This window comes from Muntiacus reevesi, chromosome 10, assembly GCF_963930625.1.
Source record: "Muntiacus reevesi chromosome 10, mMunRee1.1, whole genome shotgun sequence".
Taxonomy (NCBI): domain Eukaryota; kingdom Metazoa; phylum Chordata; class Mammalia; order Artiodactyla; family Cervidae; genus Muntiacus; species Muntiacus reevesi.
Window position 1 is genome coordinate 84,503,264 of NC_089258.1, and position 20,828 is coordinate 84,524,091.

At 40.7% G+C, this 20,828-nt stretch overlaps 1 protein-coding gene across 3 annotated transcripts in view; it reads left to right on the top strand.

Annotated features, from left to right (window-relative positions):
- ZNF385D (zinc finger protein 385D) overlaps positions 1-20,828 on the top strand; it is a 940,966-nt gene that overhangs the window by 785,001 nt on the left and 135,137 nt on the right. For all 3 annotated transcript variants that reach the window (XM_065947373.1, XM_065947375.1, XM_065947374.1), the window contains one exon: positions 8,785-8,895. In XM_065947373.1, the coding sequence (XP_065803445.1) occupies positions 8,785-8,895 (111 nt within the window). The remainder of the gene's footprint in view (positions 1-8,784; positions 8,896-20,828) is intronic.

Here is a 20,828-nt window from a genome sequence, read left to right on the forward strand (position 1 = left end):
CAGAGACACACTCAGGAGGAATGGGATGTGAAGATGGAGAATTAGAGTGATGCGACTATAGGCTAAGGGTTGCCAAGGGTTGCTGGCAAGACACCAGAAGCTAGGGAGAGCCGGGAGGAACTCTCCTTACAGACTTCAGAGGACGTAAGTGTGGTTTGCCAGCATCTTCTAACCTCCAAGACTATGAGGTAATGAATTTCTGTTGATGTAAGCTGCTGGTTCCTTTTTACAGCAACATTAGGAAATTAATGTATGGTTAAAATATTTGAAAGGAAGGATTAAAAGGTCAATCAATATCATACCTTGTTGTTGTAATTGTTTCCATCCATCCACACTACATCTTTCCATCCATCCATCCAACCATCCTCCCATCCACCCATCTGTCCATCCACACAGCCATCTTTCCATCCATACCTACATCTGTCCATTCATCCATCCATCCATCTAATAGCATTATGATTTTGAAAAGACTTTAACAAAAATAGCAAGGACATAATTTCAGATTAAGAGGGGAAAACCCTTCATTCAGCCACCCCTGATTTGTATACAAAAATGTTCTGTCCTCTCTGTCTTTTCACTTCAGATTCCAACACCTGACCCGCATTTCAGTGACCTGCAGAGAAGCCAGATGTGATTGTGAACTTCTGGTGCAGCTGGTAGTTTAATGAATTTCTGAAATTTATCCTCCAGCCCAATCCACAACACTAACTCTCTGGGGTGTTCTTTGTAAATGGAGTCCCAGCTCTAGAGTTGTTAGATTTTATTACTTAGACCTTATTCAGAGACGGGCCTATTGAACCTTGGATAACGTGACTTCTGGCTCAGGCAGCCCCATAGGCATGCATTGTCTTCCAAAGAGGTTTTGCCATTTAAGTCCATCAGAAACAGGATTCTGATAAAAGCACTTGAGTCAGATTCTGTCCCTGCATTGCTGATAACAGGGTGTCCGAATTGTCCAAATTAAGGAATGGAGTCTTCCCCACAGGGTGATACTAGTGTGATCAGTCAGCAGTCTTCCCTTTTAAAGACACTTAATATTCTTTTGGCCTGACAAAAAATTTCCCATTGCAGAAAAAGTAGGCCCATCTATAGAAGGAAATCACTTTCTTTTCTTCCATTTTTTCGTCTGATTTTTTTCTTCTCTCTTTATATATGTTTTCTCATTGATAGAGGAGATATGTCAATAAGATTTAAATATATATTAATCTCCACAGGGTTCCAGGAAAACAAATGAGAACCATAGGGGATGAGAACATGGGTGACATGTAACCCTTACCCAACTCACTGAAAATACCACATACAGATGGTTTTTAAAGATGAACAGGTTTAAACTTCCATGACAAGACATGTGTCAGTAATACTGCCACAAACTCAATTAAAAATCAAGGAACTATACTAAACATCTTGTAATAATCTATAAAGTAAAATAATCTGTAAAATTATATATGTTACATACAATAATGAACTGATCTGCAAAACAGCAATAGACCCACAGACAAGGGGAACAAACTTGCCGTTCCCCAAGGGGAAGGAGGCTGGAGGGATAAACTGACGGATTCGGGATGAGCAGAGATACTGCTAGACCTGGACTAGATGAGCAGCAGACACTACTCTACGGCCCAGGGAATTAGACTCAGTATTTCATCATAACCTGTAATGAGAGAGAATCTTAGTAAGAATATACGTGTGTGTATGTGTGTGTGTAACTGACTCACTTTGCTGTATGCCTGAAACTAATAGTGTCATGAATCAAATATGTCAATATTTTTTTAATTAAAAAAACGAAAAAAATCTCAGAGCGCAGCTACCTGTGGGAATTGCACGACAGCGCCATGATACATTGGTTGCATGCAATTTGCCGGAGCACATAAATGATTCCAAGAAAAATAGTATCTTACGACCCCTTCAAGCTCACCATGCTTTACTTTGAACTCTATTTCACATTATTAGCCTGCTCGGAGAACATTAGGGAAAATAGCCATGGCAGAAAGCTACTGAAAGGTCTCTTCCATTTGGACATGTCCTGAGTACTTGGAGAGCATCCAAATGGCTTGGCACATCTAAGTTCAAGCACTGGTTTTCTGAGCAGAGTCAGCTTCTCCTGAGCTGAGCAGAACTGTGTGTCTGTTAGCCTCTGCCTGGGAAGATCCCCGGTGGGGAAATGGTCTGACATTGGCATGTAAAGTAGGAAGAGGAGCAGTGAACCGTTGCTTCAGTACTTAGATGAGCCTGTGTCTAGAAACGAGTTCATAGGTGAATGTACTGAGTCCTGCGTGGCGGCTGCCAGCTGCAGACTCTGCTCTGAGCGTCTCTCCCCCTGCTGTATCACGGGGTCATTAATCCACGTGCTTTCACCTCTAATAAACTCTCCTCACCCCTCATGCATAAGGTTCCCTTGTGAACCCAGGTTTTCTCACTGCTGCGGTTGACACCATTCCAAGACTGATGTTAAGTTTTGATATCAGGCTTCAATAATATTCAATTTGTGTTTTAGCAACTCAACAGCCGTGTGGTGGGCCCAGGCCCAAGTGGGAGCCACCCTGTTAATTCCCAGGTGCAAAGAACTCAGGGACGCAGCCCGCCTTGACTCTCCGCCTTTTGGGTGAGACACGAGATGAGAGAGGTTCAGACGGGGCGGTGGAGTGGCCTGAAGGATGAGTTGGCGACCTGGCCTCTCTGAAGGAGGTCAGCTGAGAATTCTGGTAGAAGAGATGGGTTCTATCTGGAGTCCTGAGAAGCAGGTGGGCATTAGTCAGGGGAAGATGAAGCAGAAGGTGTGGGGAAAGGGTTTGCAAGGCAGAGGAAGAGGCATGTGCAGAAGACTCGAGGGTAAAAGAAAGCTGGGTGCATTGAAAAATTGATTGTGCCTTTGTGCCTACTTAATGTATCCTTAATTCCCTACTTAAATGTATCAAATTAGCAGATGAGCTTGACCTGATTAGTGAGCACGATGGAAAAAGCTTACCTCTAGTTGAATGAATGCATCTGTGAAGGGAGCTCACACGTGTCCTTTGCTGTTGGGCAAAAGCAGAGAAACCAGGAGACTTCACAGGCAGCCTCCCTCCAGCCCTTCTCAGAGCTGTGTCTTGGTCTTGGGTGATTGGTATTCCTGTCAAATTCCCTGCCTACCTAAACCTCAGAGAAAGGGGGAATGCTTAGCCTGACTGTCACAGGTCACTGTCACCTAGAAACACCAGCTGGAAGAGGCAGCCTTTGTATTTCTAGTCTTCTAAACATCCTGGCATTTAAATTCTTACTCTTTGGTATGAAACCGAAAGCCATAGTACTAATAGGTACAGAGCAAGAGGAGGTCTCTTGGAGCAGGAAAGGTAAAGTTAGGGTTAAGCCCCATCCATCCTCTCTGAAAACGCAGCAGCACCCTAGGAAAGGGGGTTGGGAAGGGAACCTCAGCTGGCTTACCCGAGGGTGGCCCTGGTCACTCATCTACAAATCAATTTAGCAGAAAGCCCAGAGGGGAGACGAGGGAAAAGCAAGGCCTGGGAAAGAAATGCAAAGATCCTTAAACCTGAAATGAAGGAAAACATATTCATTTGGCTTTAAATAAGGCCTTAGGCTGAGTTTGAAATTGAATTTTACTCTAGAGTTGGGGTGAGCATATCAATAGCTAGTGTATCATTCTTCACTTTTGTGTGTTGGTTTGTGGAGTGTTGGATAATGTATTTGGAAAATGTTAGCTTTCAAAATATCCCACTTTAGGTATTATATAAATATATCTTAAAATACCATGTAGCTTTTACCATTTCTTTTTAGTTTTTAACTCAGGGCCGCATGGGTTCAGTGAAATGTCCAACTGTGATTTCTGGGTATTACACTTTTAGTTTAATGACTTTACTTTTGCACAAAAGCTTACATTTTATTCATATTCATATAACAGTTTTATTTTACAGGATCACATTTTTTAAACTGTGTGTGTTGAACAAAGATGCTAAATTTAAAAACAAACAACAAAACCTTTGGTTATATTATTTTAGAAATAGTTGCTTAAAGCAGATAATTTGTTTTGTGGGACATCGCAGAGAGTTTGTTAGCTGTGCACTGTGAAGGCCCAGGCTGTGGTGCCCAGGTCTCCTACAACGTACTTGACCTTTCTTATTTCTTATTCTTATTTCTCCTTTTTTCCTATTTCTTCTTTTTTCTCTCCCGCACACATTGCATTTCTTGAGACTGATTTTGTAGACAGATTCCTAGTGATGATACGCATACACACTTTAGGTATGATTATTTTGACAGGTCAGGCCTGTTGGTTCAGAGAGAGAAAACCGGCACACGTGGCTTTCTCGCTGCGCAGAAGGGTTGATCGCCGTGCGTCTGCGTCTGCATCCACAGCCTGCGCGCCGGCCTCAGCCTGTCTGACTCTGGTCCCGCGGACTGAAGCCCGCCGGAGCCCTCTGTCCCCGGGACCCTCAGTGCTCACTGGGGGTGTGTTTGGGCAAAGTGAACCACGTGGCTGTGCCCCGAGTGACAGCAGGCGCACGTGGAGTTATTCACCGAGCTTGCGCTCAGTCGCTGAGTCGAGTCTGACTCTCGGTGACCCACGGACGGTGGCCCGCCAGGCTCCTGTGTCCATGGGGTTCTCCAGGAAAGAATACTGGAGTGGGTTGCCATTTCCTTCTCCACCACAGACCACGTGGTATCACTTAATTACCTGTTTAACAGCAGAAATTACTTAGATTTAGCCCTTTTAAATTCCTTGTTGTAAACGGTTTTCCATATATTTGTAGATGTATCTATTAAAGAGGTGAGTGTGACTTATGTTCGTTACTGAAGGCATTAAACTTTTGTCATTTTGTTGTACCGGGTTCCTGAAATAATAATAGAGAATTACTCCTGGTGGTGTTAACTATAGTTGTTGATTTCATCATTAAAGGATAACTCAGTGTTTTTTTTTTTAATCTATATTGGAAAATAAGATTGCCTTTGAAGAAAAACACATTTTAAACTTTGCATTTTAAAGTTTGATTTTATAGCTATAGTGATCAGAACAACATTCAGTTCAAAAAAAAAAAAAAGAATTAAATCTAGAGAATATGCCACATTTGCCTACAGTGTCTGCTTCTAAAATACCTCCTACGCTGATTTGGATTGAATGCAGTCAGCGAAAGTGACCAACATTACTGAAAGACAAAAATAAAAAGCTACTCTCGAAATATGATAAACTCAAAACTATGTATATTCAGAGAGCATCTTTAATATAAATATGTTGTTCATTTTTATTTCACAGTGTCATTATGAAGGGGCTTCAGTATTCCTGAATAGAGTTTAGGTGTAATTCACCTGATCCCTAAGAGAAATGGACCCTGTTTGTGCAGATGGAACAGGTGCAATAGAAATGGTGAGGCAGCTGCCTCTAAGTTGGCACCTCTTTCAGCTTTTCACTTCCCCTTAATTGTTGGGCAGAAGGGAAGCTGCCCCAGAGCTCTCTTGTCACAGAAGCATTGTGATGGCAGTGGTGAGCGATGTCAGAGGGACTCGGGGAGGCAGGAGGCAGGCTCTGAAGCATCCTGCCCTCACTCAGCCCTGTGGCTGCTGGCTCTCAAGTTCTGCCCATGGTCCACTTCGGCTCTGAGGAAACAGGGGTGAGGTGGGGCTTAGGAAAGTTTTGACTTAACTGGGGTGGGAGACAGGGCGGTGTATGTAGAGAAGAATCCTGTACCATGCCCTATGACCTTTCACACCAGTACTCTAGATTCAAACTAAGAAAAGTAACCTGTAACTTTGTGTTAATTTTTAATGTTTGGATTCAGATGCAGAACTGAATTTAGAAATGAGCTTGGGTCATGTATTAATATTTGAAAAACTTATAGAATTTACTGGAAACAATTCATTCATCAGCTAACATGTGGATAAACACATTAGAGTGAAAGTGAAAATGTCAGTCACTCAGTCGTGTCCAACTCTCTGTGACCCCATGGACCAGAGCCTGCCAGGCTTCTCTGCCCACGGGATTCTCCAGGCATGAATTCTGGAGTGGGTTGCCATTCCCTTCTCTAGAGGGATCTACCAGACCCAGGGATTGAACCTGGTCTCCTTCATGGCAGGCGAATTCTTTCAAGTCTGAGCCACCAGGAAAACACACACTGGGGTTCACCCACACAAAGGGCTGCTCGGTTCAGTTCCGTTCAGTTCAGTCGCTCAGTCGTGTCCGTCTCTTTGCGACCCCATGAACCGCAGCACGCCAGGCCTCCCTGTCCATCACCAACTCCCGGAGTTCACTCACACTCATGTCCATTGAGTCGGTGATGCCATCCAACCATCTCATCCTCTGTCGTCCCCTTTTCCTCCTGCCCCCAATCTTTCCCATAATCAGGGTCTTTTCCAATCAGTCAGCTCTTCACATCAGGTGGCCAAAGTACTGGAGTTTCAGCTTCAACATCAGTCCTTCCAATGAACACCCAGAACTGATCTCCACTAGTCAGCAGTAAAAAGGAATGTTACCAATGCATGCAACAACATGGGTGAATCTTAAAAACATTATGCTGAATGAAAGATGCCAGACACGGAAGACCATATGGTGTATGACTCTGTGTGTATGAACTTTGAGGAAAGGAAAAAATATAGAGAAGGCAGAGCAGTGATTTCACCGGGTGGGGTGGGAGGCAGGAGTTGACCTCAAGAGGAAACTTTGTGGGTAATGGAAATGTTCTATGAGGTAATTGTTAAGACTGTATCTATTTGTCAAATCTCATCAAACTGTAAATTTAACATTAGTGAGCTTTATTGTATTTAAATTAAAACTAAAACTGGTTGAAAAGAATGTATGGTATAATTCACTAGTTGGGGATGGGATCCTAGAATTTGTTATATCCTGGAAGTGACCAGAAAAATTGTGGGACAGCTGAGCTTCATCCAAAATCTGGGATGAACATCAGGAAAAATGTAAAGTGGTGATGGAAGCTAAAAATGAGAACCCATGAGTTCTTCTTGATCACAGCTGTTTAATATAAAAATCATCCAGCCTAGTGCTTAGCACCTGGAGACACTTAATAAATACTGAGCACTGTCATTTCTTTGTTGATGCTATTATTGTTATTATTTAGAGCAGTGCATTATGAGTGTCTAGACAACATTATGGAAGTTGTGAATAGAGAAAAGCTTTATCCTACCTACTGGTGGAAAGAGTCTATGAGTTAACTGGTACTGATGACTTGAAATACACAAAAGGAGGTAGAATTTATCAGTGACTGGTTTAGGCTAATTAGTGAACTGTAATGTATCACAGAAGCACATAGAGCATCTTTCACAGATGTATTCTGAGCTGTTGTGTGTGTCAAATCTTGTCTGAACTGACTCAGACCTCTCAGAAGAACTTTGTATCGAATGAGAGTTAACAGTTCCAAAGTCTGCAAGCATTCAACAGAATCAATGGCTGGTGTATGACATTGAAATCATTTTGGAATGTTTTTTGGATATGTGAGAGACAGAAAGTGCCAACAAAGACTATAGGAATATGAGGCTCCTGTTACCCTAATCATCACATACATATACACAACAGAGAAACTATAATAGCCAAGATTTATTGACTTTTAATGTGCCTGGCACTGTACTGCGCTAAGTGATTTCAAGAATTATTATGACTAAACTTCATCACAAGCTTAAGAGATACATGCAAAAGAGCACAGAGGTTGCACAAATTTTAAGAAGACAATCAAAGTTCGATTCTAACATTTGGGAACCGTGGATGAGGACCCTGAAACGAACCTTGGTGACATTCCATTTTACCAGCGTTGGATTGCTGCCATCATGCTTTGGGTGTCCCGTGTCCTGTCCTGGGAGCGGGATGCAGAGGAAGAACTGACATCTGGACCAAACTCTCCGACCTACAAGTAGTGAGCCCATAGGAGACCAGCATGTGTTTGGTGATCAGTCAGTGATTCTGGAAAAAACCCATAGTTCCACATTTTTGAGTTCTTAGAAAGCAGAATTTGTGTGCAAGTAACCCTTGCTTTTTCAAAGTTTGTCTTTTGTCACTTCACTTTGACCAAAGACCTGTATTAGTACCTGTTTTCACTAACCAAAGCAAATCCGAAGAGCATTTACAAAAAAAAAAAGAAGAAGAAGAAGGACAAATGGTGGGAATGGTGTCCAGCCTTTGTTTTTGCATCAGGCCTTATTGAGGCGGCACAGACCCTGATCAGCAAGGTTGGTGTCGTCAGCTCTTTCTCCAGGGAAGCACGCGCAGCGTCTCAGCAGCCAACCACCAAGGCTTTGCGCTGTGTCTCTGAACCTCTGTGCTTTATCTCCGTTTGCATTTTGCAACCGTTAGCAAGATGGGTGCTAAAGGTAGTGGCTTCTCCTTTCAGATAGCAGGGGAAACCCATGCTAGATTCTTTAGGCAGAAAAGATACCAAACATAGCAGAAGGTTAATTATCCATTTTTGTCTATTTTGAAGTCCATTTGAGGCAATGGTACAGACTCAATGCTGTGTAAGATTTCACACAGTCATGATAACTTGAGTTTTGATAAATCTTTAATTATATAGGAGGGTTATCAAACTGGGACCTTTGTGGATCCTCAATGAGAGAAGCAGTTAGCACACAGACTCTAAAGGGTGCATTTATCATTTCTTTATCACACTGGGCTTCCGACTCGTTGTTGTCTATTTTCTAAGAAAGTAGAAATGCCGTTTCTTAGAATACAAATGTTCTTTCTAGTGCAGGCAGTAGATTGAAGCTATCCAGATTGGTTCTTTAATGAAACAGGTAACATTCCAATGGAACTGACAAGCTTTATTTCCATTTGTTGTGTTTTTTTTGTCATTACAGATGGACCCGATTCAGAAAGCTGTAATAAATCATACTTTCGGGGTTCCTCTTCCTCATCGAAGAAAGCAGATCATTTCGTGCAACATTTGCCAGTTGAGATTTAATTCTGATGTAAGTTTACCGTTTAGTATTCACTGAAAAAAAATGCAGTTTGCTGTTATAATCTTGCAGAAGAGATTTCTAAAGCATTTTTCTCCAGTGATTGAGCGTGTCAAAATTCAAAGATAACATTTTAACTCCTGATGTGCTTTAATTTTGGAGTTTGTTATATTATGTTTGGTCATTTTCTATAAATCACACCTAAGCAAACTGCACTTGCGCTTTAATGGTATTTTTTAGTCTCCCAGGAATGCCAAATTTAGATAACACACTTGTTTTTGGGGAAAAGTCAAAATTTAGGACTAACGAGATTTTCAATAAATAACGTCTCTGAAATAAGGTAGGTCCCAGGTGATATTTCAAGCCCATGGTTGTGACATTGTGAATTTTCTTCTTCTGCTTTGATGACGCTTAATTGCAGATCAACTCTGGTGCCTTTAGCTGTTTCTGTGTTACAGATCTCAAGTCCCCGATCTAGAAGGACTAGCATTTTAACAGGGGATTCTAAAAGGAGCCCAGCCCCTAATGAGTAGAAGTTAGGAGGAAACATGGCAGGAGGGAGATAGTGCAGACCTGACCCTTTGCATGTTATTCACAGAGAGGGAGTTGCATCTTTTATACCTTTTCTAGGAGTCAAGCTTGACTCTGGATTCAACACAGAAGGTAATTTGACTTGCAACCCATATGGAAAATACTGCCACTCCTCAACCTGCCCTGGTGTGGAGTTGGTCCTGAGATAACAGAAAAGAAAAGGAATGCAGGCTTGGAAGGAACAAAAATTGAACATTTGTGGGTGCGCTTGGCAAACAGAGGACCCCAGCCTATCAGTGTGACCCCTCCACGGTGCCATGAGCTGGCCCGAAACTGATGTGCTGTATGGAGATGACCAAACAAATCTGGGTTCTAGAGAATGTTAGGCCTTGTAGCGTTTAATCACCCTAGGCAAATAGGTCCCTTAAGTGATCTGATGATGAGGGTTGCATATGAGATAATCAGGCAGGGGAAATAGACGTGTCACAAAAAGAGTGACTTTTTCCTTCTGTGAGAACATTTCATTTTGTATAAATTTTGCTATTGTCTTATGATCTCATCCTTAAACTGGTACAATCACCAGGGTAATTTTATAACATTCCCTCTGCTGACTTAAAAACGTGGAGAGGAGTCTGCCTGCATGGCACTCGAATGGGCTACTGTTAATATTGAAAGAATACAGTAAGCATACAGCATTTTATTTGAAAGGTTGTCTTTTGTTTTTGTTTGTTTGTTTGTTTCATTGTTTTTTAATAATTAGCACCTTGATTTGAATTCTAAGAAAATTACTATAGTTTGACTTACAGATATTTCAAGTGATTAGTATTATGTAATGTTCTCTCCCAGCTGGTACACAAAAAGTTTCCCTGACATACAAACAAGAGTTCTGAACTTAGCAGTGCAGCCCTGATCATTTTCCAATACTCAGCAAGCAGTTGTACATTTCCGTAATTGTGGAGTGCATCCCTCTTTATTCTGATAGTTCCCTTTGGAACTGACTGGATGATGTTGAGAAGTCTTTCAGAGGCTGCATTTCCACCCTTCACGTCTAATGGGGCTCCTTCAAATCTCAAGCTTTCTGCCAACAGTTTCACTGTTAATGTTTTTGTCCATGTTAAGGAAACTTCCTGTAAACTGAAGTCTTAGAAAGAGATTTCAAGCTTATTTAACCCAATCTCCCGTATATTGGAAGAAACCATTGGCCAGATGAAGACTGAGTCTGTGGGTTGACGACCTCCAGTAACGGGTAGCTCACCACTTCCAGACAGCTGATCCCTTTTTTTTTTCAAATATCTTTTCAAGTGTTTCTACTAACCTTCCAGATGGATATCAAGATCAGATTAAAAAAAAAAAGGCTATAAATGCTGTTAGATATGCTTTAGGAAACACTTGTGATTATTAACACAAGGAGACAATAAAAATAAAGGTTTGCATACTTCTTTTCTAAAACGTAAAGTTATTTCATTTCCATCATAAGAGAGGATAAAGAAATGCATTTGTGCTCATTTGCTAGTGAATTTTCAGGGCGACGCAGGGGCCGGGATGTGTCCTTTAGGGAAGTCGGTTCTCAGTCTCACAGCTTTGCTTTCAGACTCCTCTGAAAGGAGACGTCCTGCGGTGTTTGAGGTGTGGCGCGTGCCAGTGGCACATAAGTGAGCAGCCGCAGGCTGGACCGCTGCTTAGGCGCTGCTGACTCGTCTCTTCTTGCTGCTCTAACAGAGCGCCACACCTGTAGTGCCTTAGGTGACTCCGCTGCGGGACCGCGTAGTTCTGGAGCTGAGAGTCAGAACGGGCCTCACAGGGCCGGAAGCAGGGTGTCAGCAGGGGATGGCCCTGCGGGGGCCCTGGGGAGATTTCAGTTCCTCGTCTTTCTTTTCTAGAAGCTGCCCTCTTTCCTTGGCCTGATATCCACTCCCATCCTCAAGACTACAAGGCTGACTGAGCTCATCTCATTTGGAATCCCTCTCTCTTCTGCCTCACCCTTCCACATTTAAGGACCTTTGCGATCACAGTGGACCCGCCTAGATAATCCAGAATAACTTTTCTATTTTAAATCTAGCGGCTTAGCAACCTACTTTCATCTGCTGACTTAACCCCCCTTGTCATGTACTGCAACATATCCATCATCCCAGGGATTAGGACCTAAATGTCCCTGTCATGCCTTCAGTAGATACTCATGTGGATACTCATGTTTGATTCAGCTTTGCACTGAATAGCACGGCCATCTGAATGTGTCAAATATTCGCACAGGCCAGTTCTTTGATCTGTGCAAACTGGACGCATGCCTTCACTGCCCTTATTTACATTTTTCTTTGTCTTGAACCTTGAATATAAATTTGCTATGCTGTGCACATTTTTTAAATTATATTTTTTTATGTAGGAAGTTCCAATATTATTGAGTTTATGAATGGCATAGCAACCCATTAACTATGATATACAAGTAAAATATAATTATTGCAAAATTGAAATAGAGGAGTGGAAACTCCTTTAGAGACCTTAAAAATATCTCTATGGCATTATGATGTCAATAAAGGGAAACTAATGTGCTGAAAATATAAGATTTGTTTATTCATTGACTGGTCATATCTATAAATACCAATTTCATGAAATATTTAATACTGAATGCCAAGATAAATTGGATTTATGATCCATTCATTCATATATAAATGTCTCTAAATAAAGAGGAAATACATATATATGTGCATATAGATCATTTTATTCTTCAAAAGCTTTAAATCCCAATAAAACTGCCTGTTTGCTCTTTCCATGTATATCAAGCATTTATCATCCTGTTTCCATTCTTAAACCTAGAATCTGGAAAAGTGACGCTGTAATTCACTTGTATGCTTGGTTGAATCCTCTGTCACATAGGAAAGTATTTTTGCCTTATGAACCTTTTTACATTTCAAAGCTTCTTCCTCTTCCAATGAAAATAATAGCTTGTAGTTCTTTTCATCTCTGCATCATGAAAATTCAATTTCCTTTCCCTATAAGCTTTTATTTATTTTTTTAACCCTTCGTGTTATAAAGCCTGTAGTTTGGTGTTATACCATACATGTTTCCTGTGCAGTACATTGCCATTTTTCGCCCTATGGATATTTTTCTAAGTAGCACATTATATTGTATGCATTTTAAATCAGATTACCTTCTCCTGGTGCAGGCGTTCACTTTGGGGAAAAAATGAAACTCTTTTTGGCATTTATGTGGGACACATATGGAGTTATGCAAAAAGGCTTCCAGTTAAAGAATGAAAAGTTGTAATTTGACCAATTATTTTATCGACATCTTAAAATAAGCATGAACTACCATTGGCCTGGACCAGTTAGTAAGTGAGCCTTTGAAAGACGACTTACAGGAGGTCCAGCGTGGCTGTGAGATTATTAAGGGAGGCAGAGAGTGATCAATTACTCAATGGCTGTTTACAGAATGGAAATAAGGGCTCAGGCCCCGAAACTGAGGAGTCACAAACCTGTAGTATCTGAGCGCCACTGTGGTGGGCGTCCCCCAAACAGCACTTCCTGGTGTGTTAGAGACGGAAGGAAGCTTGCTAATTTCAAGGTGGAAACTGAGGCATGAAGCACGGAGGAGGCTTGTCCAAGGCCTCATGGCAGAGGTGGGCCACGCCAGGTTGGTGTGCATGTCCAGGCCATTTCTGCCTCACCTGCTCCAGGCAGGGCGGCACGTCCACCCAGAGAGCCAGCCTCCCCTTCAGCGATGGGTGTCCTGGGTGTCTCCCGCCCAGCTGCCCCAGAGAGAGGGTCCCAGGCCTCCTTGCCCCGTGGAATGACCTGGGAAGTCAGTCCACTGTGCTGGGCCGTCCTCCCCGTGGGCTCCGCTCCCTGCAAGGTCTGCAGAGCCTTCCCAAAGCCCCTTCACTGCTCTTCACTCACTCAGTTAGTCATAAACACAAGGAAAACGCAAGTGTCATTGTACACCCCCGAACTAGAATAGAGCAGGAACAAATCCTGTGTGACTCAAGACAGCCAAGCGTTAATGACTCAGGGGGCTGTTTGATGAAGCAGAGGGGAGCAACCCCCTTAGAAGACATTCCTTACAGATTGCACGCCCCTCCAAAGGGAGCCCTCGGGAGCATCACCAGTATAATTGATACATTTCTCGCCGGTATTATAACATAGAGATCATCGTTGCTCTGCATTTTAGAACCCAGAAATGTAGTGGAACCAAACAATACATTTGAATATAGTTCCTATCTCTGTTGAAAATGTCCATAATCAAATGTGGCATCATAATGATGAAGTTGCCAATGGGAGTATTTTTTCTTACCAAATGACCAAACTTAGATAGTTATACTGTCTTTAACATAAGATCTTAGGACACATTTTTAAATATTTAAATCAATAATATGGGGTGCGGTAGAGTCCTGATATTTAAAGGAAACGCTGCTGAGATGGAGAGAAAAACAAAAACTCATACTTGTTTTGGAGTGGAAGAACTATTTGTTCTTTTGTTTTTACTTATTTTCCAAATTTCCTTTATGAGTATGCTTCAGTTTTATAAAGGATATTTGCCTCTACTATCCTGCTATGGTTTTCAAGCTACATGTTTTATCCCAAATTGAAAATTTTATTTTGCAAGTCTCAGTTGCAATTTTCTAAATATTTCATGCCTGTTTATGGTCGTGTCTTCAGTCTCAGAGATGCCCAGGAAAGTTGAGTGATATTATTGTTGTATCATTCAAATTCCAGTGTTTTATTGATATCTTAGGAGAAAGGTTAGTACAGATCTATGCCTGGGGGAAACCCATGTAACCTCAAACCTGAAGACACACAGCATCCAAAGAAGCTGAGTGAATTGGTAGGAAAAAAATTCTATCAGGAATTTGACAACCCATTGGCTAGATGTGTTTTCTCTTAATAGCCTATCTTAATTGTGTTCCACAATCATCTCATTTAAAATGATGAGCCATTTCTTATAGCCATTTTGTAAGGATATAAAATGCAACATGTAGGCAATGGGATTATAAACTCTATAGTGAATGAAATGGAATGGTCATTTTAATTTTGTGGGATAAATAACTAAGTTACAGATATTTCACTCTTCAAATGTTAAAGTACTTCTTAAGGAATATAGAAGTTTGAAAGTATCTTCCTTAAGAAAAAAAAAAAGTGCTTGCAGAGATCGACCCTGTTGAAAGAATCTTTGTGTATCTTTGTGTTAACATTGGAGATGCCCACTCTAGGTCAATCTTTACCTTTTACGTTTAAAACCAGCAGGTACCACTTGTCCTTGGCACAGCTGCCTTTATAAAAAAATTCTCAACCTCTTTAAGTCTGTTCCTGCTGCTGCTGTGTCCCAAAGGATCTTCAGAGGAACCCAGTTATAAATTTAGTTTTCAGGCAACTTTGAAGCATCTTTTTCAGAAGTGTGTGCTCTTTGTCTCCTGGACTCGCAGGCTATTTAGAGTGCTGGCCTGACCGTCGGGCCCTCCCCCTGGGCGCTTTGCCCCTTCAGATGCGATTCTAGGACAGGGCAGTCCAGTGTCGGTGCCTAAGGACACCGTCGGGGCCAGTAGGCTGGAGTCGCTGGGCCAGCCCATGGGAGGAGCTCCTCGGAGCGGGTCCTCGGAGGGTGCTCGGTTCACTCGACTCTGCGTCTTGCATAGAGCCCAGGACCCTGCCAGGAATTCTCAGGAAACGAACCTTGAACAGTAAGACCAAACAAGAAATACCGGGCCTGGCTGTTGTAGATTTTGGGAGACAATGCACCAGTTAAGAATATGGGAACCTACTGAAGAGTCAGTGTGTTTCTTTGTCAGGCTTTTAAAAATAAAACCACAATGAGGTACCATTACACGCCAGTCAGGATGACTGCTATCCAAAAGTCTACAAGCAATAAATGCTGGAGAGGGTGTGGAGAAAAGGGAACCCTCTTACACTGTTGGTGGGAATGCAAACTAGTACAGCCACTATGGAAAACAGTGTGGAGATTTCTTAAAAAACTGGAAATAGAACTGCCATATGACCCAGCAATACCACTTCTAGGCATACACACTAAGGAATCCAGATCTGAAAGAGACACGTGCACCCCAATGTTCATTGCAGCACTGTTTATAATAGCCAGGACATGGAAGCAACCCAGATGCCCATCAGCAGATGAATGGATAAGGAAGCTGTGGTACATATACACCATGGAATATTACTCAGCCGTTAAAAAGAATTCATTTGAATCAGTTCTAATGAGATGGATGAAACTGGAGCCCATTATACAGAGTGAAGTAAGCCAGAAAGATAAAGAACATTACAGCATACTAACACATATATACGGAATTTAGATAGATGGTGGCGATAACCCTATATGCAAAACAGAAAAAGAGACACAGAAGTACAGAACAGACTATTGAACTCTGGGGGAGAACGTGAGGGTGGGATGTTTTGAAAGAACAGCATGTATATTATCTATGGTGAAACGGACCACCAGCCCAGGTGGGATACATGAGTCAGGTGCTCGGGCCTGGTGCACTGGGAGGACCCTGAGGAGTCGGGTGGGGAGGGAGGTGGGAGAGGGGATCGGGATGGGGAATACGTGTAACTATATGGCTGATTCATGTCAATGTATGACAAAACCCACTTAAATGTTGTAAAGTGATTGGCCTCCAACTAATAAAATAATATTAAAAAAAAAAAAAAAAAAAAAAACTTCAATACTGGGACCTTTCAGTACTCTGAATCTACTTGAACATTCTAGAGTTTCAACTGTGGATGGAATGAAGGGTAAGGGACTAAGAATAAAAGAGAAATTCTTATAAAAGAGTCCATATTTCTCTGGGCTTCTTTTCTTGATAAACAAGGAAAAGCAAATGAATAAAATTCACTTTTGTATCGACTTGCCCTAGACATGGAAAATTTGACTTTGAAAGTCTAGAAAGAGAAAGTTGATTTTAGATATGACAAGCAGATGTGTACGTAGCCTCCAGTAATCATGGAGATTTTCATATTTCTAGGGAACACTGTGAGTCCCTCAGAGAATTGTTAAGTTAGGACTTAAGAGATGTCTAAGAAATCATTCTGTCCATTTTATAGATTGTATGGATGGAAAAGCCAAAGGCCAAGATAGTGAGTTTTTCAAGGTCTCTAAGCTATTGAAACATATCACACTACGGCTAAAAACCAGGCTCCTGAGTCCCAGCTTTGTGTTTTACCTCTCTCTCTCTCCTTTTTTTTCTTTTTTTCTTTTTTCAGTTTTATTTATTTATTAATTTTTTTACTTTACAGTATTGTATTGGTTTTACCATACATTGACATGAATCCACCATGGGTGTCCATGTGTTCCCCATCCTGAGCCCCCTCCCACCTCCCTCCCCACCCCGTCCCTCTGGGTCATCCCAGTGCACCAGCCCTGAGCACCCTGTCTCATGCATCGAACCTGGGCTGGCGATTCGTTTCACATGTGATAATTTACATGTTTCAATGCCGTTCTCCCAAATCATCCCACCCTCGCCCTCTCCCACAGAGTCCAACAGACTGTTCTATGCATCTGTGTCTCTTTTGCTGTCTTGCATATAGGGTTATTATTACCATCTTTCTAAAGTCCATATATATGCATTAGTATACTGTATTGGTGTTTATCTTTCTGGCTTACTTCACTCTGTATAATAGGCTCCAGTTTCGTCCACCTCATTAGAACTGATTCAAATGCATTCTTTTTAATGGCTGAGTAATATTCCATGGTGTATATGTACCACAGCTTCCTTATCCATTCATCTGCTGATGGGCATCTAGGTTGCTTCCATGTCCTGGCTATTATCAACAGTGCTGTGATGAACATTGGGGTGCGTGTGTCTCTTTCAGATCTGGTTTCCTCAGTGTGTATGCCCAGGAGTGGTACTGCTGGGTCATATGGCAGTTCTATTTCCAGTTTTTTAAGGAATCTCCACACTGTTCTCCATAGCGGCTGTACTAGTCTGCATTCCCACCAACAGTGTAAGAGGGTTCCCTTTTCTCCACACCCTCTCCAGCATTTATTGCTTGTAGACTTTTGGATACCAGCCATTCTGACTGGCATGAAATGGTACCTCATTGTGGTTTTGATTTGCATTTCTCTAATAATGAGTGATCTTGAGCATCTTTTCATGTGTTTGTTAGCCATCTGTATGTCTTCTTTGGAGAAATGTCTGTTTAGTTCTTTGGCCCACTTTTTGATTGGGTTGTTTATTTTTCTGGAATTGAGTTGCGGGAGTTCCTTGTATATTCTTGAGATTAATTCTTTGTCCATTGCTTCATTTGCTATTATTTTCTCCCATTCTGAAGGCTGTCTTTTCACCTAGCTTATAGTTTCCTTTGTTGTGCAGAAGCTTTTAATTTTAATTAGGTCCCATTTGTTTATTTTTACTTTTGTTTCCAATATTCTGGGAGGTGAATCATAGAAGATCCTGCTGTGGTTTATGTTAGAGAGTGTTTTGCCTATGTTTTCCTCTAGGAGTTTTATAGTTTCTGGTCTTACATTTAGATCTTTAATCCATTTTGAGTTTATTTTTGTTTATGGTGTTAGAATGTATTTTAGTTTCATTCTTTTACAAGTGGTTGACCAGTTTTCCCAACACCACTTGTTAAAGAGGTTGTCTTTTTTTCCATTGTATATTCTTGCCTCTTTTGTCAAAGATAAGGTGTCCATAGGTGCATGGATTTATCTCTGGGCTTTCTATTTTGTTCCATCGATCTATATTTCTGTCTTTGTGCCAGTTCCATGCTGTCTTGATGATGACTGTGGCTTTGTAGTAGAGCCTGAAGGCAGGCAGGTTGATTCCTCCAGTTCCCATTTTCTTTCTCAAGATTTCCTTGGCTATTTGAGGTTTTTTGTATTTTCATACAGATTGTGAAATTATTTGTTCTAGTTCTATGAAGAATACTGTTGGTAGCTTGATAGGGATTGCATTGAATCTATAGATTGCTTTGGGTAGTATAGTCATTTTCACAACATTGATTCTTCCAATCCATGAACACGGTATATTTCTCCATCAGTTTGTGTCCTCTTTGATTTCTTTCACTAGTGTTTTATAGTTTTCTGTATATAGGTCTTTTGTTTCTTTAGGTAGATATATTCCTAAGTATTTTATTCTTTTCATTGCAATGGTGAATGGAATTGTTTCCTCAATTTCTCTTTCTGTTTTCTCTTTGTTAGTGTATAGGAATGCAAGGGATTTCTGTGTGTTGATTTTATATCCTACAACTTTACTGTATTCATTGATTAGCTCTAATGATTTTATGGTGGAGTCTTTATGGTTTTCTATGTAGAAGATCATGACATCTGCAAACAGTGAGGGTTTTATTTCTTCTTTTCCAATCTGGATTCCTTTTATTTCTTTTTCTGCTCTGATTGGTGTGGCCAAAATCTCCAAAACTATGTTGAATAGTAGTGGTGAGAGTGGGCACCCTTGTCTTTTTCCTGACTTTAGGGAAAATGCTTTCAATTTTTCACCATTGAGGATAATGTTTGCTGTGGGTTTGTCATATATAGCTTTTATTATGTTGAGGTATATTCCTTCTAGTCCTGCTTTCTGGAGGGTTTTTTTCATAAATGGATGTTGAATTTGTCAAAGGCTTTCTCTGCATCTATTGAGATAATCATATGGCTTTTATTTTTCAATTTTTTAATGTGGTATATTACATTGATTTATTTGTGGATATTGAAGAATCCTTGTATCCCTGGGATAAAGTCCACTTGGTCATGATGTATGATCTTTTAATATGTTGTTGGATTCTGTTTGCTAGAATTTTGTTAAGGATTTTTGCCTCTATGTTCATCAGTGATATTGACCTGTAGTTTTCTTTTTTTGTGGCATCTTTGTCAGGTTTTGGTATTAGGGTGATGGTGGCTTCATAGAATGAGTTTGGAAGTTTCCCTTACTCTGCAATTTTCTGGAAGAGTTTGAGTAGGATAGGTGTTAGCTCTTCTCTAAATTTTTGGTCAAATTCAGCTGTGAAGCTGTCTAGTCCTGGGCTATTGTTTCCTGGAAGATTTCTGATTACAGTTTCAATTTCCGTGCTTGTGATGGGTCTGTTAAGATTTTCTATTTCTTTCTGGTTCAGTTTTGGAAACTTGTACTTTTCTAAGAATTTGTTCATTTCTTCCAAGTTGTCCATTTATTGGCATATAGTTGCTGATAATAGTCTCTTATGATTCTTTGTATTTCTGTGTTGTCTGTTGTGATCTCTCCATTTTCATTTCTAATTTTGTTGATTTGATTTTTCTCCCTTTGTTTCTTGATGAGTCTGGCTAATGGTTTGTCAATTTTATTTAACTTCTCAAAGAACCAGCTTTTGGCTTTGTTGATTTTTGCTATGGTCTCTTTTGTTTCTTTTGCTTTATTCTGCCCTAATTTTTAAGATTTCTTTCCTTTTACTAACCCTGGAGTTCTTCATTTCTTCCTTTTCTAGTTGCTTTAGGTGTAGAGTTAGGTTATTTATTTGACTTTTTTCTTTTTTCTTGAGGTAAGCCTGTATTGCTGTGAACCTTCCCCTTAGCACTGCTTTTACAGTGTCCCATAGGTTTTGGGTTGTTGTGTTTTCATTTTCATTCATTTCTATGCATATTTTGTTCCATTTTTTTTATTTCTTCTGTGATTTGTTGATTATTCAGCAGTGTATTGTTCAGCCTCCATATGTTGGAATTTTTAATAGTTTTGCTCCTGTAATTGACATCTAATCTTACTGCATTGTGGTCAGAAAAGATGCTTGGAATGATTTCAAATTTTTTGAATTTACCAAGGCTAGATTTATGGCCCAGGATGTGATCTATCCTGGAGAAGGTTCCATGTGCTCTTGAGAAAAAGGTGAAATTCATTGTTTTGGGGTGAAATGTCCTATAGATATCAATTAAGTTTAACAGGTCTATTGTATCAAAGTTTGTGTTCCTTGTTTTACTTCTCTTATAAAGGGACCTTCCCTAAAGAAAATTTATTTCAAGACTTGTATTGGTGTCGGCTGAAAGTTTTCAGCCAAGACAATCGGTCACTTCAGCTCCACAAATAATGAACTAGTTAGTCAAGGTTAATGCCGGTGGTAAGACTGCCACTAGTACAGATCGCTAGAACCTAGGAATGTATTTCAAAATTGAGAATTGCCTCAAGGGCAAGCAACATTATTGTAGTAAGTTTTGGCAGGTGGGGGAAATAGAGAATCTCTGCAAGTCTGTTTCATCAAATGCCACCTGTTGGATGCAGAGTATGAGAAGAGAGTTAGGCATGTGTAAACCATTCAAGGACAGAGTGTGATGGGGAAGGTTGAACGTGGTGAGCAAGAGGTATGATTCTGATTAAATATACTAAAATTCTTTCTTTACCCCCAAAGATGAGGCAGGCAGCCTATTAATGTTGGGAGAGCTCTACAAATCTTAGGTATCACTCAATAAATGTTGAATAAATAAATGTCCAAAGTACTCAAGACCAGAAACATTTT